General features: G+C 44.9%; 1 protein-coding gene and 1 long non-coding RNA gene across 9 annotated transcripts in view; one reads left to right on the top strand and one right to left on the bottom strand.

Annotated features, from left to right (window-relative positions):
* Nucleotides 1-23058, top strand: part of MYOT (myotilin) — a 41798-nt gene that overhangs the window by 922 nt on the left and 17818 nt on the right. For 2 of the 6 annotated variants that reach the window (XM_090020994.1, XM_090020989.1), the window contains exons 1-8: nucleotides 3176-3315; nucleotides 13705-13774; nucleotides 13858-13966; nucleotides 15140-15202; nucleotides 15684-15825; nucleotides 16500-16523; nucleotides 17886-18005; nucleotides 18910-19165. In XM_090020994.1, the coding sequence (XP_089877120.1) occupies nucleotides 13767-13774; nucleotides 13858-13966; nucleotides 15140-15202; nucleotides 15684-15825; nucleotides 16500-16523; nucleotides 17886-18005; nucleotides 18910-19165 (722 nt within the window). In that variant the 5' untranslated portion in view covers nucleotides 3176-3315; nucleotides 13705-13766. Of the gene's footprint in view, nucleotides 1-3175; nucleotides 3316-6857; nucleotides 6991-11519; nucleotides 11539-13704; nucleotides 13775-13857; nucleotides 13967-15139; nucleotides 15203-15683; nucleotides 15826-16499; nucleotides 16524-17885; nucleotides 18006-18909; nucleotides 19166-20579; nucleotides 20718-23058 lie in introns of those variants that run through there. The other 4 variants (XM_090020991.1, XM_090020993.1, XM_090020992.1 and 1 more) reach the window with 4 other exon arrangements.
* On the bottom strand, nucleotides 1292-9754 carry LOC149856179 (uncharacterized). 3 transcript variants are annotated; one of them, XR_016438399.1, is made up of 3 exons: nucleotides 9479-9754; nucleotides 2118-8754; nucleotides 1292-1427 (listed from the first exon to the last, which is right to left on the bottom strand). It is a non-coding gene; the product is annotated as an uncharacterized LOC149856179 (long non-coding RNA). The 3 variants fall into 3 exon arrangements; XR_016438398.1 differs by having other exon boundaries at nucleotides 1295-1427; nucleotides 2122-8754; XR_016438397.1 differs by lacking the exon at nucleotides 1292-1427 and having other exon boundaries at nucleotides 2071-2183; nucleotides 2432-8754.

Raw genomic sequence — 23058 nt, 5'->3', positions numbered from 1 at the left:
GGAAAGCAGCTGAGACAAAGGTTCGAGCTGCATCTCCTCAGAGCCCTGTGACCCCACTGCTGCATTTCAAGTAGCCACGGCTATCCCCACCGAGGTGAGCATTTTCTCACTGACCTCAGGTTCCTGGGCCTGATCCTAAGTTCATTGCAGTCAAAGGACTTGCTCCTTTTCAGGCCACTGGATGTTGGATCCAGGTTCCCAACATCAGCATTGGAAAAACAACCTCTGGCGCCAAATTAGAGTCCATCAGACTCAAAGGGAGTCATGTACTGAAAGGTACTGCCAGGCTTCTGCAAGGTACCTATTGCTTATGTAGCCAAACCGGTGGCTCACTCACGCTGTGTTGCTTCTGTTTTTGACAGAGAAACTTAAACCACACAGAATTACATTGGATCCTCAGGATTTCCCCAGTTAATTCCAAAAAAGGAAGTACTTTGAACTTTACAGCCAGCATGGACTTTTTTTGTTGTTCTTTTAAACTCTCTCCAAGTTTCTATTGTATTAACTGGCACCACATAAAACCCCTCGGCTATTGAAAATATCACCGCCAGCTTCTTACGGCCCTTATACCAATTCCTTGCTTGACGTTTCAAAAAAATACCTGGGGAAAATTCATGGCTGGTATAACTCCAGTGCATGAGGGATGAACTGTGCTCAATTACTGAAGGGGCCAGTAGCAGAGATTTGAATTACACCCTTCCACTCTCACTGCCCCTTCCCCTCAAACCTGTGAAGTTTGAAACTTGTGAATTCACCATCTCATCTCTCTGAAACCTATCCCCATGTTTTTCAGTCACGCAGGACCTGATTTTTCACCGCTTAGCATGGAGCCGTTTATATTATGATGATTGCAAAGTTCATAAGCCTGATCCAAAGTACATGGAAGTCAGTAATAAGTGACTTGCTATAGACTGCAAGGGGCAATAAGCCAGGCTCAAACTGTGGTTGTGCCTACAGTTCACAGCCAGTTTGAGTCCCATTGTGCAAGGTGCTGTGCAGGCATGCTCGTGAGATGCTACCAATTCTACTTCACACAGGGGCCAGGGAGCTATATAAGGGGCAGGCACGGGGGTAGGGAAAAATCAAGCCCCAGGCTTTCTTCTATCATACTGTACATCACGAGGAAAATAGATCAGGTTAATTCTTTGGAAAATGTGGTCTCTCTCAAAAGAGCAAAGGGCTAGCTACAAAAGCGCTGGGTACTCAGTTTGCTGCAGAATTCAATGCCCAGGTTTCCTGGCTTCTCTTCCTAACAGAGCTCCCTATGTGGTGCTATGGAGCTTGGTATTGAGTAGCGCTAAGCATCTGCCACTCCCACTGAAGTCATCAGGACCGGTGGGTGCTGACTGCCTTTCAGTCAGGCCTGGATCCAAGAGAGGCCACGTCTGACTCATTTAGCAGCTAACCATGTTCCAGCAGAGCTGACCCTAGAGGCATCATTGAAGAAAGCCAGGGTTAGCAGTTCAAACAATTAACTGGGAAGCAAGAGATGTAGATCCTAGCTTCTGCTCCACCCCAGCCTTCCCATGGGGTGTCCCTGCGCAGTCTCACTTTGCGCTTTAAGTGTACAAGATTAACATCTGGGGCAGGGGGCTGGACTCAAAGATCTTCTGGAGGTCCCTTCCAGCCCTAATGTCTATGAAATCTATGAAATCTGGATTCTGGTGTCTGCCCTATTCAGACTCTAAACAGCTTGGGTCAAGGAACGTGATTCTGCTTCTTCACTGAATGCACTGGAGAAAGCTTAAAAATGTCCCAGATCTGGGAATCTAAACCCCATTGGCACAAAGGAAGCATCATAGTTAGGCCCTGACATTTGCTACTAGCACATTGTCCTCCCTGCTCATCTGTCCCTTCCCCCAACTCCTGTCTTGCCTATTAGATCCTAAGTTGTTGTGTGCTTGTGCCATGCCTCACACAACTGGACCCCATGCTTGATCAGTCCTCAAGCACTGTAATAAATGTAGTCAATAAATAATAGCAGAGGTCAATGTCAATAGGATTTAGGTCCCTGAATTACTGGCGTTCTTTTGAAAACATTATCCTTATTATTATACAGTGATATTATGGTGTCTCTCTGGTAGCTCACCTGTTCCTTACCTGTGAACAACACTCACCTACCTTACAGCGAGTCGTGAAGCTGAAGTCTAAAAAATTGCATGAAAACCCTTGGGCTCTAGGCACTAAGGAAAAAAACAAAGCATTATTCTTGTCTTGTTATGATAAAAGAAAATTGGGGTTTTTTTCCTTCCTTCACTCAATTATTTCCCTCATTTTCAACATTTAGGCTTGAACATTATTATACATAATGATCTATCCTGCGATAAGGTCTACAGATCTACAGATCAGATTTATTTCTATAGGAGATGACATTGCTATGTAAAATGCCAGAGTAATGGACTCAGCTGGTCAAGACAACATCATGAGTTACCTGCATCACACACCAAACACGGCGCATTATGCGAACAACACTTGGAGATACTTTTCTTGGTGTGAAGTTGTCACTCTCACATGCCCCGAAGTCACGGGTGGTTGCGTGTGCACAACTGCTGGGTGTAGTCATTAATGCCCATTGGATGGCTGGGTTACGCTGCGTCCAAGGAGGAACACAGATCAAGGTTTTGTTTCACGTTGACACTGGCTGCCAACACAAAATAAGATGGCATCTTCTTTCACGCAGGTCTGAGTTTGAATTAATCTCGATGATTTTTAAGGCACATTCAGAACAAAATATCTTTATAAAGTTTCTTTTTAAAAGACAAAGGGACTTAGACCTTGGCCAAAGTTCCCCACGCTCACCTTTTACATATTAGCCCTGGCATCGAAGGTTAGGATCAACACTGGACTGCAGTTCCTCTCAGGTTTCCAAGGCCTCGTGTAATTAAGCATTATATTTTGTTTGTGGAACACAACAACAAGAGTTCAGTTGACAAGCAACCTCAATAATCAGGCTTTGGCACACAGAAAACTTGATCTCAGCCGTATTTTTAGTGCTTTTCTACCTAGGAATCTCATGTCAGCTGAGAAAAAGCCAGAAATCTGAGCACACACTGAGATCACTTCCTAGATTTATCCTTAAGTAATTAGCATGACATCCAGTAACTCAAGAGACTACCAGCAGCCCAGTCTCAGATCATGGGTGGCTGTCAATTGAAAACATTCGCAGAGTGATTTGCATTCAGCACTGCTAAAAGAATTTCCTGAACCAAAGTGCGTGGGTTCAGATTTTCACTGTAGGCACCTTTTCACAACAGAGGGGCAGAAAGAGAGAAAGTATGACCAGAAAAGGTTTTCACCACTTGTAAACAGAAACAGGTATGTACTAGCATGAAATTTAATCACTGGGCACGAAAATCAATCAATCACGCCTCTGTTTGCTAATTAAATGGCATTAAATTCTAGTGCTCTGGGTACTGCACATGTTCTGAGTACCTTGGAGAAGCCATTGCTTTGACTGACATTCAGTCGAGTGTGAGCTAAGACCAAAGCATTGCTTTCTAGTTTGCCTTTGGGGCTAAATGCACATATTTGATTTAGCAACGCACTTGGGCTGCTTGACAGGCCAACAGATTTATACAGCGCCAGCTGCTTCTATATTAGATGCTGCACATCGTTAAAATTAGAAATTAGATGGATCGGATTTCCTAGGGGGGATTCTGCTCGCCAGCCCACTTCGACCTCTGCATGGACTCCCAACAACAGCAGACTTATCTCTTGGCCAATATTCAGTAGCAGCTATTCAATTAAAGCCCAAAAAGCCTCTTTTGTTTGTTGAACTGATCATATGTTTTGCTGAAATGTAAGTTGCAGCATGGACAGCCACCCTAAAAGTCAGTGTTTTAGGGCCTAGAGAGCAATTAAAGTTTATGCTGGGTGAAGACTTGGCAAAACTGAATTGCATATCATTTTATTTTAAAATCCTCAATTTTAATTCCATTTCTATGCTATTGTATGTACCGGGACACTTTTGGGGGTCAATCTAGTTTTGTGTTAAACAATTCTGGTTTTGAAATGTTATTTTTGGAATCTTCATTGAGAACTGTGTCTTGGTATCCCGAACAGGATTGACAAAAAGGGAAGGGAAAAAAGAAATATTCAAGTTTTCCAAATAAGTAAAGTAATTAGCATGACACCTATGCAAGTAATCCTTCTAACTGCTTTGTAACCAGTGCCTTAGCACTACATACATGCCTTGCAGGGACCAACTTTGATATTCTGTGCGCTTGCTCTCAGCTTTCCTGATTTATCTAAGTTCTTTGGAGCAGGAACTGTTTCTTGTTACATCTTTGCTCAGTGATGAATGCAATGGGTCCCAGATGGGAACTTCTCGGCGGCATTTCAAAATGCATAATGAGTGATTGTAACTCTTCAAAATGTATTATTCCTAACTGGTTTAGAGGATATGAGCTGTCAAGCCTGGATGCCCATTAAGTAACACACTTACAGCATTTTTAAGTCTTTGGTGTCAGCTCAAAATTGTGGTAGTTGATTTTAATTTTGTATAAAAACATCGGCTAATTACGAACAATTAAAAGTGAGTGGTAACAGGCTCATTCTGTTTAAAGCAGACCTACAGAGAGAATGATGGTAAGACTAGATCAGTGGTTTTCAACTGGCAATCCATTGATGCCTGGGGGTCCGCAGAGTATGTCTAAGGGATCTGTGAAAGATGATCAATCAGAAGTATGTGAATACCCACACTTACAATTCAAAGGAGTCTGCACCTCCATTCAAAATTTCCAAAGGGGTCCACAAGGAAAAAAAATGTAGAAAACCACTGGACTAAATACTTTGGTACAGCAGGAACTCTGCTCCTCTTAGGGATCAGCAACATGTGAAGCTAGCATGAGGGACGGGTTTCTCCCACCAGCTTCAGTGGGAACAGGATGGAGACATTTGATTTTCACAGTAATGATCTGCCAGCAACAAGCTGGTCCTAAGTCACTCTGGAGAGCTTCACATTAACTGCAGCCTCCAACCAGGGAAAGTTACAATGGTTGGATCTAGGGGAAGGTCCAAGGACTTGAAGTCCTACTGACGATGGCCAAGCAACATTTCTGGGGTCTTACCCTTGTCTTCCTGACTGCTGCCAATAGCCAGGATCTACACGTTTACTGCAGATTTGAAAGCCAGTATAATAACACTGGCTTTCAAAGCAGTCCCTACAATGTCAGTACATATAGGCACACGAGAACTGAGCATAGGCCTGCCAGCAAGAAGACATTACATTCAAATCCCGGCTCCAACATGGAGTCATTCCACGGCCTTTAGAGGAGCCAGGCCAAACCAAACTTCAAGCCACTTCCCGTTGCATTGGGGACTATTCCTTCATGGACTGAGGGAAGCATTATCTCTCCATGTGCACCTCAGCCATCATGATCAGCCAGGGTATGTGGTCCTCTCCACAGAATAAATATGAAGCTGTGCTCCACCAGAAGCAACCAGACACCACTTCCTGGCATCCCAAGTTAGGAAGGGACCAAACCCTGGCTTCCTCTTTTGTCAGATCCTGTTCTTCAAATCCCCAAACCCATCACGGGATCAATTATACTGGGGGCAGGTGGGAGAACAGTTTCCCAAGCCTACCCCTTGATGCTAAAGGAAACTGTTTTACACAAAAGTCACCCCCATCCACAGCATCTCGCCATGATGCTGCACTGACCAGTGGGAATTCCAGCTGGTGGATCACATGTGGCTGGCCCTCTGTGTTCAGGACACGTCTCAAGCTTGCCCCAGCTGCCGACCTCGACTCCTTCAGGAGCTGAAACTGGCTGCACCAAAACAGCAGAGATGGATTCTTTTCTTCCAGGATGCCAACAGCCTCAAGCAACTCCAGACCCGGTTAGCAGCAATTGAAACTGGAGAGCTTTAGATAAGGTTGTCCTTAAAATGCAGCCTCCAGGGAAAGGGACTTGATGAGCTTTGCCCTAGGACTTAGCACAACTCCAGCCAGGGGAGCCCTGGGGTAGCGGTAGATGTTTTCAGCTGCTTTGCTTACTGGAGCTGCCCTGAACAGGCTTAAACCCTAGAGGGGCACAGCAGCCTTACAGCAGTCATTACCAGCCTTGCTGCAGCCATCCTGGCTGTCCTTAGGGAGGTATTTGGAAGAGAGCTCAGTGTTGGCTTGAAGCAGCCCCTTCTGGTCTTTCAACGACAGGTCTCCAAGTCAGGGTTCTCAGCATTTCTGGGCTGTAAAGTCACTTTAGGGTCCTGAAGCATTAAGGTCTCCATTGCTCTGCACGGGCTCTTCTGCCCGGTCTGCAAGAGAAGCAGCACAAGCAGCAACCTTTGCAGCACAGGTGTTTAACTACGCACATGGGACTTAGTCAGAAGTCTCCTGTGTCCCGAGCAGGGCAGGAAGGAAGCAAACAACCCCTTGACTCCTCCTTGGAGACTCACTGCCAGCTGCCCATAGGGTGCAGAGCAGCTATTGCAAGGTGCTCCTCCTCCTACCAGTGTAGTGGGCAGGGAGGGCAGCAGAGACATGGCTTAGACCCCAACACACCGGCCTGCACACCAGAGCCAGTTTGATGACAGAGGCCATCTTTAGCAATAAGAGGGCTAGTGCCTGCCCCCACGGGCCCAGGACTGGGGGGAAGCTGTGGACTGTCCCCGAATTGTCCGGATCATACAGTTCGAGCCCAAAGTACCTACCTTTACATGAGATGAACTGATAAACATTAGGGGCAACTGGTTCTAGGCCCTGAGCCCCCCTTAGTCAGGGAACTGCCTATTGTTTGCTTCCCTGGAAGAGAAGCAATAAATAGACATACTCTTGATAGCAGTTTTCAGAGTAGCCAGACTTATTCTCACTCTGTTTTCTTGCTCCTCTTCCTCTGCTGTTTGTGTCCTTCCAGCCACCATCAAAACGTCGGTTCTTGCCTCTCTAGGAAGAAAAGAAAGTCTCCCAATAAATTTTGAAATGACCAGAGAGAAGCCCATGTCACAGAGCTCAGATCCAGACTCTGAAATGATCACCCAAATCAAGGGGTAAGGGAGTGGATGTCATAGCACCAGGCACTGAGGAATGAAATTCTCCAAAATCCAGAAATCTGGCCCCACCTCTGGAAAGAACAGAAAAGGTTTTTTAGCACATGCCTCCAAATGTTTAGCAAACCAGAAGGTAATGAGCTATATAAATGTCTCCCAATCACAGAGTTAGTATGGAAGATGCAGGTGTTACACATGGTCTTCAGTCACCGCTACTCCAGGGTGATCGCAGTGTCCACATGGCCACTGCTACTCTCCACGGCACTGGAAGCTGAACTATTCCCAGGCAGTCTCAGGACGAGAGGCCTCAAGCTGAGCAGCTTGACGATGGTCAGAGCACAGAAAGGAGCAGAGGTCTTCCAGGGGACTGCCATGGAGCTACAGCCAGGATCAGAGAAGTGGGAACATAGCAAAGTCCGCTTCATTCCTGTGCTGGGCTCCAAGCGGCAGCCCGGCTCTTTTGAACGAAGGGTCTGCGAAGCTGCTGCGGTCTCTGAGGTAGTGCTGGGCACATACCGCTGGGGGGCTCCAGAGCAGCAGCTAGAGGATTTCAAGGAGGACACTGAGGCATCATTAAAGGGGCAGGTTTCAGCAGGGAATGTATTTCAGCATGCATGGGGCCCTTCTCCCCAAAAAATTCAGCACTGGGACTGCTCTGCAGCCACTCCATTCCTCCACTATCATGTATTATCTATACCCCTTCCTCCCCTGACCCATCAGTCCATCTCAAAACGGCCATTCCACCTCTGCTGTGGATGCAGCTCCACAGAGCACAGCCCAGGCACCCAACAGCAGGACCCCCTCCCTCGGTACCAACCCCTGGCTGCTGCCGCCACCGCCCCCCCCCCATACAGCCTTTGACATCCCTGCACAGCATGCACACTCAATCACACAGAATCATAGAAAATCAGAGTTGGAAGGGACCTCAGGAGGCATCTAGTCCAACCCCCACGTGCAGGTTTTGCCTCTAATGCCCTAAGTTATTACTGTCTGGGAAATTCAAGCTGTTCTAGGTTATGCGGCTCCTGTTGCCCAGATCTATGCTTTTGTCCAACCACTGTTCTGCTTCTCTTTATTGGCTATGATGGCACCAGGTGTTATGATGCAATTCTCAACAACAAAGACTGTAAAATGGGTCTCTTGGAAAGCTAAGGGACTTTAAATCTCCAGTGTGGAGTAAGAACAGGAACTCCCCGGGAGCCCCTGGAGTAAGGGTGGTAGTGAAAGGATCACCAAGAAATCTTTTTTTTTTTTAATACATAGCTAAGATGCTGCATGCTTAAGGAACATCCATGCCACTGTATGTGAGCTTTGAAGCACTGCATGCTAATGCTACAGCTTTTCATAGAGGTATTTAAAAAAGAAAAAAACCTTTCAGTCTTTGTGACAGTTCTCCTGACATTTTAGGCCAGTTTCAAGTCAGCAAAACTAAGTATCCTCAACGTGTATGTCACAGGAGGAATTCAAAGCTACTGTAAGTGCTTCAAGTACTGCAGTAACCATTCAGTCTTACTGACAGTACTGAAAAAAAAGCCTCTCATTGCTTTCTGGTGTGTGTTCTCCTCCCAGCCCACGCTCAGGATGATAAACTCAGTTTAGCTGCCAATAATTTGCTCTAAGTGAAGAGCAAAACAAATGAAAAGGGTGAAACCATACTTAGATGAGTGTCAGTAAAAAAAATATGTAGCAATACTTAGCTTTGATGTAAAAGCTTTGTCTCTTCAAAAAGTCTTAAACAAACATCCACTAATCTTCATGAGATGTCTGTGTGGGAGGGTTAGATAATAAATATGAAATATATAGTTATAATTCTAGGACAAACAAACAACATTATTTATGTGAATTCACTCACTCTTTTAGGTTTCAAAATCGTTCTAAGCCTTTGTCAAATGGTACTGTTTTTTTTCTAATTCCTTCCATAACTTGCAGGAAAATGCCTGATAGTGCTAATCAATTGCTTGATATTACTAGCCAATTGCTCCAAGTTTTTCTCAGGAAGGGAAAAAATATCAATTTATTTTCCAGATTAGAAATTCTCCCTTTTCGCCCTCCATGAACAACAGACAAATCACCATCAGTAAAGAACCTGCATCACCTAATAAGAAGTTACAATTAAAGAGTTCACCAGTTCAATGGTTGTAATTCCCCAACCCAGCCTTCTGGCACCAGAAATTGGACTCAGGACAGAAGCTCCTCTAAGTAGACCACCTCTGCTAGAGCATCATGCTGTCATTTAATTCAAAGCATCGTAAGATTGTATGAAGCAAAAATTACAAGTTTAAAAAAAACAAACTCAAGCATGTAAATTCTAAAATGATCCCACAGCGATTGTTAAAACGTAACAAGCACCTTAATGTATGCAAATATGCCTTGCAAAATGCTTTGCATCCAAAGTTAATGGAAGGTTACGCACCAGGTTAACTCAGGGTATAAGTTATAATCAAAAGACATACGCTGAAATTATCATGCACACTGAAACCTGCCTTACCTCTAACTGGAGGTTTAAGCGGTACTTCTTTTTTTTGTTTGTTTTACCCCTCTCACTTTTTATAATGCAGCTTATTTCAGATCTGTCTGTCAGATGTTCAGGTTGTTCCTAAAACAGATTTAAAGCACTTTCCACATTTCAAAGCTCTGGCAAAGTGCTCCATGCAGCTTTAATATTTTCCTAAACCACCCGCATTATATTTGTCCTAGTATTAGATATAGCATAAATCTACAGACATGTCAGCCATTCCAGCAATGCTAGAATGTCGTCATTATTGTTTGTGTCGACACCATGATCTGAATGTACCTTGTAATCATTCTCGTGTTGGGTTGCAAAGGTCCTTGACTCTTCATTTGGCAGGGTCTAATTCTGTCCCCTTCATAAAGAGCTAGGGTTACACTAAGTAAAGGTTGCCATTTACGTGGAAAGCCAAGGTTGCTAAAATGACTCACTAAGGTAAAAACCTCCACTACTTATTCTTTCAAGGAGGGAAGCTATACAGTGCTACCCGTTCCGCTAATTCTTCATGAAAGATGCCTGATGGCCTGCAATACACAAGTGACAACAGAGTAGCATCCGCTTGGTTCCTCCAAAGTACATGAGCATTTCTAGCTCCGTGATACCACAAAGCTGTCTTCCAGGGGAAAAAGGTTCCCAGGATGTTTCTTTTTTTAAACCTCTGCTTTCAGTCACTTGGGAGTTTCACGGTTGGAGGTAGGCAGGAAAAAGCTGCCTTCCAGCTTGATTGTAGCTCCTGCTGGATCCTCCCCTTCCTTTGCTTTTGCAAAGTTTGATTCAGGCCTTTTTGATATACAACAGAAAGAGTCTTTGAATGCTCAAACAGTGGCGTTGCTGAAAAACAAAACAAAACAAAAACTTCACATGGGATTTGTCAGAAATGATATGGAGACTCAGTAACTGGCAGACAGGTTCAACATTAAGGTGGCAGCAAAGCTGGGTATAGTGCAATATTCATAGCGTGCACACCATGCGGCCTGCTGTGTTCCACAAAGAAAGCAGATCTCGCTTTGGGAGAGGGCTTTCCATCAAATGACCTGGCTGGACCTTCAAAATCAACAACAAGAGGCCATTTTACATTCCTGAAAAATCCTAAGCATCAGCAAGGACTTCCATGGACAGCAGCAAACCTGACAAAACTCCTTTCCTAGGAATTTCCCAAGACGAGCAAGATCCACACCTAAATACAAGCGCAGAGATGCTGGCAGCATTCTCGCCCAGCCGATATCACCCTCCTCCATTGCACCTGCTGAAACCTGGCAGAGCTTGTCCAGTGCTTTCAAGACATAAAGGCTTGTTTCCAACATTGGCCACAATTTTAGCACCCAAATCCATAATTAGGCTGTGAATCAGTGAAACAGAAAGCACTTTGGCACCTTCAGAAAACACTTAGGCACCTTCTTCTAACATGCTTAAATGCAGACCTGGAAAGTGATGCTTGCTGGATTTGGGACTATTTGTGGCCTGACTTTCAGATGCAAAGGAAGATGCTTGCAGCCTGACTTGGCTGGGGGCTGCAAGTATTCTGCGCCTCTGATTAAGGAGGAATAATAATGCCCAGCTCCGATCTAAATCTGTGCTTCTCCTCACTAGATATCAAAGTGCTTTTACCAAAGCAGTCAGTATCATTTCTGCCATTTTGCTGTTGAGGAACCTAAAGGAGAGAGAGGGTAGGTGAATTGACCAAGACCAATTAACAGATCAGTGGCAGGGTCAGAAGTAGAACCCCCACAAGTGTCCTGGGTCCCAACCCAGTGCTCCGCCCTTCAGGCCACATTACAAACAGGCTGCTCTGAGTACTTAATATCAAGCATCTGATAATTTAGCTGTTACCTTCTCCAAGTATCTTTACCTTACACATTTCTAACATAAACAGGCAATGGATCAAAGCAGAGGGAACAGATGTGAACTTTGCTTCACAGAATTGGCAATGAAACCTCCTGAGATATGTGGACCTGGGGTGAACCTACAGTACTGCTGAAGCATCTTGAGGGATATGCAGTGGTTTAGGAATCAGAGCCCTATGAATGAAGATACCTAACGTAAGCAGAAGCTGCATTCGCTTGGGGTATGAGCGAGCTGCACAATCTCTTCCAGTCCAGGACTAAAGATAGAAGGTCTATTCCGCTGCAGCTGAAAGCTTGACAGAAGCTATGAGGGATACTACACTGACCACACTTTTCTTTTAGCTCGGTGGGCAGAGCTCACAAATTGAGATCCAAAAGGTCTCACTCCAAATTTCAGAAGGGAGGGGAGCCATCCATTTGGTTGCCTTGCCAAAGGCTGGCCTGCCACAGGCCAGCTCTTCTGTTACCCTCATTTATTCATGTGAGGCTGCACCTGGGCATTTAGTGTTCTTCCATAGTAGCGTTGTAGGTAGGTCTGCAGGCCGGGAGGTGAAGAGATGAACAGCTAAAGGATTCTACATGTCCATACTATAAAGGTGTCTTTTGCTATACGTCAGCCATGGAGTGGGGGTGATGGCAGGCTATTTTTTATTAGCTGGTGTTCACTAGGAGGTGGAGGCACCTAGAAAGACATACTCCATCTTCAGCTGCTTTAAACCCCAGATTTATTCTGGATTATCAGGAAGGACAGAGATTTACCTGGTGAACAGTTATTGCAGGAAGAGGAAAAGCCACCTTGTCCTGTTGCTCCTGTGGAACTAGGGAGACCATGGCATGCTACCGCTCCATTTCTGGCAGGAGTTTGACCTTACTTAAACCACAGAACAGGCAGTCTGTACAGTGCTTACCATGTGTCACAGTATGTGCTGAAGTGCTCTGTTGGGTCACGGCCGGAGTGCTCAGTACACTGTGGGATCTGAATGGAGCACAGCCCTGGAAGTGCCAGTGGGCTAAGGTTGTAAATGCTCTGAGCCTATTTCTTCCCCTCAGCCGTTTGGAGCAGGGTGACTCGGTCTCTCACGGGAGCCGGCTGGCTGCCCTGAAGTAGCCTGTAGCTCCCTGCAAGTTCTCTCCATGCTGCAATGAACTGAAAGAAAAATGTTTCTTTACTGAAATCCAGTTACAGCTTTATTTTAGATGGAAAGACAAATAAGCAGCCTAGAGAGACGACAGCTCTAATAGACTGGTATAACTAGATTAATTAGGGTGGTCCCTACCAATGTGCCAGGCACAAGAACTCCCAAGTGACCATGATTTTACTGGAGTAACAAGTCAGGGCTGATGGGTGTCGGGCACCTAACCTGCATGGGAACTTTTCCATGTCCCCCTAGGCACCTCTGCATCTTGTCACTGGCCCGTAGCGGCAGTCCCAACCTGTAAGGCTGAACAGAGACTGGGCCATTCATTCCTGTGTCAAACATGACCAGAGAGAGCAAGCACTTGTGTGCTGGGTTTCTACATCACTGGGGCTACTTGTAATCTGTTAAGAACAAGCCTAAACATAGGAATAAAGCCCAAATGACCACACAAAGCACAAGGTAGCCAGGAATCAGGCTCACAGTGTCCATCCAACCCCACGATGGATGCTATAAGTCTTTGCCTCAGGCTTTTGCCTACATGATCTAATAAAGATTTATAAATCCCTGAGCAATGCTTTAAAGTAGCAACCATGCTACTGTTACATGCTTTTTACTTAGGGGTCTGTGAATATCCCCACAGTGCAAATCCTATTCAGTCAGGAGAGTGGGAGTTTAATTACAGTGGTAGCCCTGGAGGGCTGTAGACACCTGAATTCCAGTGTCACTCGTCATCAGACAGGGGACATAATCCCGGGACTTTCTTTAAATGCCTCAATTCCATGAGGCAGAAACGCATTACACCCGTCAAAGCCAAGCGGAAGGCAGTTTCGGCTCTTCCCTATTTGAAAGGGGCTTTGACACTTCCAGTTTCCATCCTCTCCATGCTGACGCACAGGCCACACTCTTTCCTCCTGATGTCAGTGGAGGAATGTGATATCTGTGTCTCTGCCCTTAGAGTAGAATATTGAAAAAAAACTGGTGCAATGCCTGTTTTAAATAGGACCATATAAAAAAAAAACCTAGATCCACACCCCTCCAAGCCTGGAAACACAGTGGAAGTTGTGCAATTTTGCACACTCTCATATAGGATGCTGCTGCTAGCACACGGCCTTACACTCAGTTACACACTGCTTACCTTCCAATCAACGTACCCTTCATTTGCCAGGATTTACTGCACTGAAGTTGGCTCAAAATACAGCTGATTTATGTTTGTTTCCTGTAGGTTTATAGCGTGACCAGAAGGCATGCTTCCCTGCAAGTCTGTATCCTGGCAGAGATAAAGGAATGTCACAGTAAGTGAGGAGATCAGAGTCCAGCATGTTCAGCCCTCTACAGTTCCTGTCCCCATGTACCCACGCTGACTTTTTTCCCCCAGGACAAAGCAGAAAGCCACCAGTGTTTCACTGACTGTGACATCTCCAGCAACAATACCTCGTCAGAGTTACTCTACTCTAATTCAGCCATTAACGCTTGACCCTCAAAGAGTAGGTTAAACTTTTTTTTTTTATTGCTCACAGTACTCTTAAAGCAATCTATAGAGACCAGCTCTCGAGTTCACTGAAGCCAGTAACCAAATGGCAACAAGGCTTCATGGGCATCAAGATCTGGGTCCAAAAGGAGGGTTTTCTGTATGTGTTTTCCTGACTTAGAACATTTACCAGCCGCATTTCCTAAAGGGAACCTAAATAAATGGTTGGGGAGGGGGGAGAGAAGGGTGTTAGAAATAGCCGAGTGGCTGCCACATAGCTTAGCCATTTGTTGTGCTCCTCAAAAGGCACATTTCAGCAAGGACAGTTGCTTTGGAGCAGCTACTTGGTCTAGTGTTGGGGAATTCAATGTATCCGAAGGATTGAATTCCCTTTGAACTTAGTGGGGGAAGGGAGGAAAGGATGGATAAGAAAAAAATTATATAGACTACTGAGATGGTATGGGACAGGCATTTCAACTGTACATTAACACGCAAGTCATTCAGCATCCAGACTCATTTCCCAGAGAAGAGAGATAGATGAGGAACAGACACTGTTCAGGAGACATCACCCCCATGCTTCCTTCACATTTATTTTTCTTTCACTGCCTTTTACAATGTGGGCTAGAAATGCAGTAGGGCCCAATCCTACCATCCCTGTTCCATCAAAACTCCCAGGGAGCCACAACCTTTCAGTCCTTGCTGTTTTTACTTTAGCTAAACGTCAAGGTGATTGTAAGGTCTGGACACCAAACTTGCACACACATTTGTATACCCTGAAGCTATCACACTATGAAGTTCAAGAAGAGATGAATACAGAATCAAAAAACCACTGTAATAAGCATCTTTGTGGCTGTGGGCAGGATACGTCCATCTGGATATTGTCCCTAGTCAATGGCAGAACAGATGTTTGCATATGGATTAAAAAATGGAGGTGGGGGGCATGGCACCAAGCAGTTCCCTCATGGCTGTAAGTCTCCCTTCCAATAAGTTGTTGTCTATAACCAAAAGAGACATTTTCTTACGGGCCACCTAAAGTGGAGTCTATCCCCAAAATATTTGGTAGACTGACACAAAACAGCAGGAAAAATAACCAGGAATCACCTCCTAATTTAAAATACAGGGCTGGCTGTCCAGTTGCATTTATGAACCTGAGAAATGCTACCCATGACATTGCTCCTCTTGGTTACAGATGCAGAGCCCAACTACAAGCCAGACAGGCTCGACCCGTAGAATTGCACCAGTGTTTACCAAGGTAGAAACTTCCTCACCTTACACTTTCTGCGTACCTGGATTGAGAGATGTGTGGGAGAGGGGATAATACAAAACTCCCTGTGAATACCGCATTTGTCTGTCAGTACTAGAGGATCAGCACTGTAAGATGCAGAGGATCCTCATTCACATGAATTAATTTAATTTGTTCGGCATAAGGAAGGCAGAAGCTTGCATGCTCCGTGGGAGCACAGGGTTACACCTCCACTTGCTTTGATGCATTTTTAAAGGTGCATCAATAAGCAATAGATTTTCATCACAAATTGTTGTCCTTCATAGCACTCCTAACCCAGCAACCAGCATTTAGATCAAATCTTTAAGATCAAAGTTGCCTTTCTTAAAAAAATAATTTATCCACATTGGATGTGGATAAGTGTATGCGTGGAGTGCTAAACATTTGCTACAGAAAGTGTTGCGGTAGTGAAATGTCAGACACTAACACCCTTTTTCCCCCCTTTCTTGAGGGGCTACAAAACATCACGGCTGCAAATGGGCAATTAGTGGTATTTGAGTGTCGCATACGTGCCAGCCCCACCCTGCAGGTTCGCTGGTACAGAGACTACAGTCAGATCATAGATTCCGCCGACTTCCGAATATTAAGGAAAAGTAGGTATTGATAACATGCTTGTTGAATGCACGGTTATTTCATTCATAACAAAATCAAATAGAAGATCAGATCAGATCAGAAAACAGCTGGTCATTTACACAGAATGATCATGGCCTGAATATGCCAAAAAGTTTAAAGAAATAGAAATGACACGCAAGGCCCACCCAAGTATGCCAACTGGGCTGAACAGGAACAATGGGGCTACCTTTCAGGAATAATGCTGCAGGAGTTTCTGGCCCCATTAAGTTAATCATTATAAAAAAATCACAGATAAATAACTGATGGATCAAACTTTTCATTTATGATTAATTCAGGGGCAATAAAAATGATATCAACTCCCATTTCAGACAAGCTAACACATTTCCAGATTACTGTTCATATACATCATTGGTGTCCCCCCACTGACATCATGCCAAAAACGACCGCATTGGAAAGGAACTTGAACATCTGAGTTCAGATCCAGATATGAATTTTTCCTGCTGGTTACTGTATTTCTCTTTCGAGATACATGGGGGCATTGAATAAAAGAGGGTCCTTGAACATGACATTTCAACTTAAACTAGCAGTCCTTCTGGACTGTGGCATTTCTGACACATCTGATTGATCTCAAGTCATTTTTACAGTATAGCAGTGATAAACACTTTCCCCTCTTTCCTTTTCTTCTTTTAAACAGAAGCCTGCCTGTCCACAGATCCTGGTGAGTACATGGGAAACCTTTTGCTAAGTATTCTTTCAGGTAGCTTGCAACAGGCTGGTTCTCTCAGATAATCCAAGATAAAAGCAGCTGATCAGAAGTCATGAAGAGCAAGACACACACAGTCCCTCTACTTTTTTTTTTTTTTTAGCCTAAGCAATTAAGAGGTGCAACGTATCTAAAAGCAAAGAGTCTTGTCTTGTTAAGGTTCAGCTACGTAGGCCGAAGGCTATGTTCAGACATCGCTGTGAACATGCCAACCTCACTGTCCTAAGGGTTTTTGGGGGGTTTGATCTTGGCCTATGGAGCAAGGCTTACCTTCCCCTACCTAGCCTCAGGCCCAAACTCAATAAGAATTGTTCCAACCCTGTGCCCCACATCCTTTGTGTTTTATACGCCAACCTACTCCACAGAATAAAACCCTGACTGTCACAAAGATCTATTTCCATTTCTACAAGGAGCATCTCCCAGTTCGCTCCGTCCTTCTCTGTAAGTGGAGGACTGGCATTAACATAGAATCAGAGACTATTCGAGTTGGAAGGGACCTCAGGAGGTCACTTCTAGTCCAACCCCCTGCTTGAAGCAGGACCATCCCCAATTATATCATCCCAGCCAAGGCTTTGTCCAGCTGGGTCTTAAAAACCTCTAAGGATGAAGATTTCACCACCTCTCTGGGGAACCTGTTCCAGTGCTTCACCACCCTCCTAGTGAAAAAAGGTTTTCATATCTAACCTAAACTTCCCATGCTGCAACGTGAGATGTTGTCTCATGCTGCAATTTACTCCTTGTTCTGTCATCTGTCACCACTGGGAACAGTCCAGCTCCATCCTCTTTGAAACCCCGCTTCAGGTAGGCGAAGGCTGCTATGCTCTCAGTCTTTTCTTCAGGCTGAAGCCCAATTCCCTCAGCCTCTTCTTGTAAGTCATGTGCCCCAGCCCCCTAACCATTTTCATTGCCCTCCACTGGACATGCTGTAAGCAAGGCTCCTCTGGTGTGCCCCCATCTCATAGCACAGGGAGCAAACATGTCACTGCGGTCCAGGGAGGCAGAAGATGCACGAGCACAGGGCTGGGATGACCACTTCCTTCATTTCCATTATTTTTCAGTGTGGGCTGCTTTTCCATAAGCAGCTTTCAAAACACTACATAAGCCTCCGGGTGCACACCGCCAATCTGGGAGGCGTTGGGGTCTGACCTGGGCGTCCACTGTGTTTAAGCCTAGCTAAAAACACTCAGCACATGATCCACCCTTCAAAGGGGTGGCGATTCAAAGGGACAGAAGAATTTCTCCATTACCTCTTGGGGGGCAGCATTTGGCTGAGGGTCCTGCCCAGTACCGACCATATTCACCTCTCTGTCATTTCAGAGGAAGTTTGCACCTTGGTTATTACCGAAGCCTTCCCAGAAGATTCTGGGATATTTCAATGTGTGGCGGAAAACGAATCTGGAGCTGTGGCATCCAGTGCATGTCTTTTCGTTTCCCAAGGTAAATACACTCATTCGGGTCACAAGGAGGTGAAACCGCTCGAGGGTCTTATCTCCACTCAGTGCCAGACTGTCATAAATACCAAGGGGAGCCCCAAATGTTTGTTTAGACTTGGTCCAGCTCTAGTAACAAGGGAAGTGGCCACAAGCTCACCTTATTAAATAAGGACACACATTGGTGGATTCTTGCTTACAGTAGAAAATACCCAAGAGGACTGAGAGTACTTTGGGAAGTTGGTTCACATCAGGTAAGGTGGGCATAATACAGTGGCGAAGCAAACAAGACATGCTGCCCCTGTCTCTTCCATGAATTTCACCTTCTTGTGCACTCCCCGGGTGACCCTACATGTACCCCATCCTCTGACTTTACCTCTTCTCCCAGAGGCCACTCATTGAGCATCTCCAGGCACTTGCACTTGTGATCACCACGGACATCTTCCCTTATAGGGATAGCTCATGGGCCCCTGTTGATAGCACTTTCAATCTGCCTGCTGGTGCTTCACCACATCTATTGGTGGTCCCTATGCCATATCTGGTGCCTCTATCACACCCTGAATGCTCCTTGGATGTTCCCTACTGCAGAAATTCCTGCTGAATGCTTGCCATCCCGACAAGGAGCATCACAGCTAGTGGAGAGCTTGGCATTTCAGACCACTCAGGTATCCAGGGTGTTTCTGAGGGTCTCCAGAAACTTACTGCTTTCTAAACAGCTCTTCTTGGGGGTTTTGTTGGTCATGGATACAACAGAAGCATCAGAAACACTCTCAGGCCACAGATGATACTGCATAAAACACTCTTGGCTGACCCTAGGAAGGCCTATAAAGTTCACCAGAGTCCCTGTTTGTGGAACGTGCTGTGTCTCAGTAAGTCACTACTAGTTTCTGTCTGACTATCACACTTTGCAGGAACAAGAGAGATGGAAGAATTTGAAGCCATTTCCCACCTACCAGCTAGCATGAATACAGCCACCTTGCCAAGTAACAGCCAAAATGTGGTAAAGGAAAGAGATATAGCTAGCAACCCTTCATACAACGTGCTGCAAAAGACACCAGACCCAGCCGTGCAAATGGAGCACGCCGGTCCTGAATGGCAGAATTATCAGGGGGAAACTGAAGAACGTTGCAGTGTTTATGAAAACTTTCCTGAGACTCCATATCCTTGGTAAGGCAACAGCCTACTTAAGTCTGTTATATGCCACAAGGGGGGACATTTCTAGTGGCCCTCACAGTGACAAAAGAAAAATGCAGCAGCATACACCAGCGAGGCCAACACAACTACCCACTTGGGTTACACACATGCAATTATTTGATCTTAGTAGGCATATGGACATGTGCTAGTATGCATAACTCACTGGTGAATAGGCTTTACAAGCTCTTTGGAGGACAAAAGTCAGTTAGAGACTGAAAAAGGGAACTCAAGTCAGTAATGTTCATTACTTGTTTGCCTCAATGCACACAGGCCAGGGCTTATATTTTTAAAAGGCCTCAGCATTCAAGGCTCCAGTTCTTGAGAATGCACAGTATTTAACAGCATCCAGCTGTTGTCAGTGAGGGCTGCTGAGTGCCAAGATCTGGCCACCAAAATGCCAGGGGTGGATTTTTAAAGGTATTTAAAATACCTAAAGATGCAGATGAGCACCTCTTGGGATTTTCAGAAGTGCCTAGTCAGAAATGTCTTTAAAATACAACTTCCGGTGATTATAGTTAGAAAACCACCCTACAGGATGATGAGACAAGGAGGCAAGCACACCCACCTTGTAATCACAATTCTTTCAACATCAACTTCATCCCTCGCTTGAGGCCAAGCATGTCACCCACATGGCTCAGTTTCCCCATCTGTAAAACATAGATGATCTTTGGAGCTCTTATAAGTGTGTTGCAACTTGCCAAATGCTCTGAAGGTAAGGAGTGCTACCTAGACAAGTAGCAAGAATGAAGTAGGAAGCTCTACTGGGTAGACCCAGAACCACTCCTTGATGTGACATAGTCCCTGTATTATTTATAGCACGTGAGGACTGTCCTTTAATATCAAAGCAGGTAGGACCTTGTGTTTTGGGAGCTGAAAGCTCAGCATTTAGTTTGGCCTCCATGGAGTTCCAAGTGGCCACTGCATGCAGCGTAGTGAGAAGAGTGGTCTAAGTGGCCATAGGTTGTTTGCAATATTATTAAGTCCCATTATTTCTTTCCGGCTGATAAAGAGCAAGCTATTGTTACTATTCTTAGCAAGCCTGTCCCAAGTTTGAGCAATGATGCTGAGATGCTCATTTGCACTGTGCAGCTCTCCAGTGGCATAGCCATGACTTTATACCAGGGAACTGTCCCATGTAATATATCTTGCGTGCTCTCTCATCGTGAAACAAGTCTGCGTCTCTTGTTCAGTCAGCTGAACACCAGCACTGCGCTATATCAATACCTTTACATCATGCACAATCCGTTGTCGGTGAGGGAAAGCAATTTCTTCTGCGTAACAGATTATTTTAGGAAGCAGTCTTCATCCTCTTCCAATAATGTGGTTATTATAACCGTTCTGAACAAGCTCACCCCATGCCGACAGGTTTTTAAATATAGATTTCCCTGTGCACAGGAAGAAGTTTTATTTAACAGGAAGCTAAGCATGGCTTTAGTTTAAATAATCTGCAGATTCCTGGTAAGAAGTCACCGTCTTCGATCCCAATCCTCGCATGAACTCCCTGCACACAGATTACTGTAATAAGGTCAGTAAGGCTCCCCACCAGCCCTGTTAATGAAGCAGTGTGCTAATTGAAGCCAGTTTAGCTGTCTTGATGAATTAGTCAGACTACTATGCATCTTGATAGACTTCAGCTTTGTGGAATAGGGAGAGAGAGATTTGCTGTAGCCCCTGCTAAAGTTGTGAATATGGCTTAGTTACTGAAGCTATTAAATATCACAGACAAAACCCAAATATACAAATACTACACAGTGGGATAAATCAGGCTTGATCACCTTGATTCTCACTGCCCAGGTATAAGAGTGGGGGACATATTAGGCTTGTACCATTTAAAAAGGGGTTGTTTCAAATCAACGCAGGCTGTTATGACCATCTGACACAGCCAAAAGTAAAATCCTCATAAAAGCTCTGACTGACAAGAGAGAGCAGAGCTGGTGGAAGGCATTTTCCAGCTAAACTCAAGGAGTTAGGTTAATTGCTCTATCCTGTCCTTTGCCAGACTTAACAAATGAGGTAGGAAATTTTGCTTTTCCAGTTAAGTTGAACTTGGAGTGGCCTCTCTTTCAGATGCTGCTTTGCTCAAATCTGTTGGTTCCAGCTGGTATGACTTTTACATGCTGCTTTGTGGTATGTGCTATTTCTCAAATGCAGGCAGAGTAGGCTGTTTGCATCTTGTGCGAGGTGCTGACTACCATCTGGAATCCCAAACCCAAAGAAGTCTTTCACTGGGGGCCCAAAAGCCATTGTTATACATGCTTTTAGATACCAAGGGATGCAGCTAGGAGCTCTCTTCAGTTTTCAGAAGCACCACTCCTTGGGGTGTCTGAAAAATCTGGTCCCTTCATAGTAACCTTGAGTACAACCGGAGGGATGTTTCTAGTACTCTCTCAAGAGTTGAGCAAAACAGTGTTTGCACACAGGGCTTCTAATAATACAGCAGCCAGTGTTGTTGGGTTAAAGGTTTTAAAACTGCAGGGGAAGGTATACAGCCATGGAACTGACTGGTTCAATGGTGACCTTATAGAAATGAAAGGAAACTCGAGAAGATTGGCAGAGCACGAGGCTCTTCCTGGGAATGATTATTGCAGAGTTAGCTGTGCTCATTCTTCTCAGAACTACATTAGCGATACAGTCTCTTCCACAAGACTAGCAACTAAAAAGTGTTAGGAAACAAGCTGGTAGCTGTCAGCCATCTCTCAAGCCTTTACATTTGCAAGCTTTATGCTTCCGGCACACACTCCCTTCAGAGAGCATAGCATGTCTCTTCCCCTTCCCCAAAAGGGCCTGTTGAATTAGTATGCTAGAGATGTGATCAATGTAGCTGAAGTTAAGAAGTAGTTTGTAGGAAGTAGTTTGTAAGCATTAAACCCACTCCTAATCACTGGCTACTGTTGGTTTTATTTATTTACTGGATTTTAAAAGACCTTTCCCTTTCAGTCTAGTTCCCTTGACCTTCCTGCTGTGGGAACTGACTGGATACAAAAACGGTGTTGGAGAATAAACTTAATCTCCTTCACTTGAGGGTTTTTTCAAGCAATTAATGCTTCCTTATCATTTATTCCAGTCTTCCCTCAACAAACTCTGCTCTCTTTCAGCTATATCCTACCTTTGTGCTTCCCCACTTCTGTTTCCATCCTAGCGCTGTCCAGCAGGTTTTTGGATGTACAAAGCTGCCCCTAAATCAATGCCTTGCAGGCAAAAGTCTTTTTTTTTTTTTTTCCTGTTTTTTTGCACCGGTCCTGGAAGCACTGCAATACCAGGTCACTGCATGGAGTGGATGGAGCACGCTCCGGTTCCACCACCCAATACCAAAAAGAATCTGCTCAATATAGACCTCCTATGGAGGACATATCAGAGACAATTACCCTGGGGAGCACGCCCTGCTGGACGTCCCCCACCCATAGCAAGACTGGCAAAAGTCTGCTCTTAGATAAGCACAATGCGCCCCTGTAAAAGCAAGCAGGAGGCTAGCAGATCTGTCCAAGCACAGAACGTGACCTTTCACACCAACGTCTATGCTGGCAGGTGATCAAGTTACTATTTCCTTGCCTCCCCTCCATTCACAGGTAATGCACTCTAGCTCTTACTTGCAAGGGAAGAATTTTGATTCAGACTGAAAAGCATTTCCTCCCCAATTGCTTTCATCAGGAGGAATTTAAATATATTAGCACTCCATGAACACCTGTTATGGAGAACTTGTTCACCAAGTGGTGGGATGGTATTCAAGAGGAGCTTCAGGTGTGGATTGGTTGTTGTGCCTTTTACATTAGCCACTGGAAATCAAAAAAGAGAAAGAGCTAGGGAAAAATGTGAGGTATTTTACACTGCTGTCCCCCATAGAAATCAGTTCAATAACAACTTCCTTA

Source organism: Crocodylus siamensis, chromosome 10 (assembly GCF_052110815.1).
Source record: "Crocodylus siamensis isolate JL-2025a chromosome 10, ASM5211081v1, whole genome shotgun sequence".
Lineage (NCBI taxonomy): Eukaryota > Metazoa > Chordata > Crocodylia > Crocodylidae > Crocodylus > Crocodylus siamensis.
Note: the sequence above shows the minus strand (reverse complement) of the source record. Positions and strands in the feature narration are given on the sequence as shown.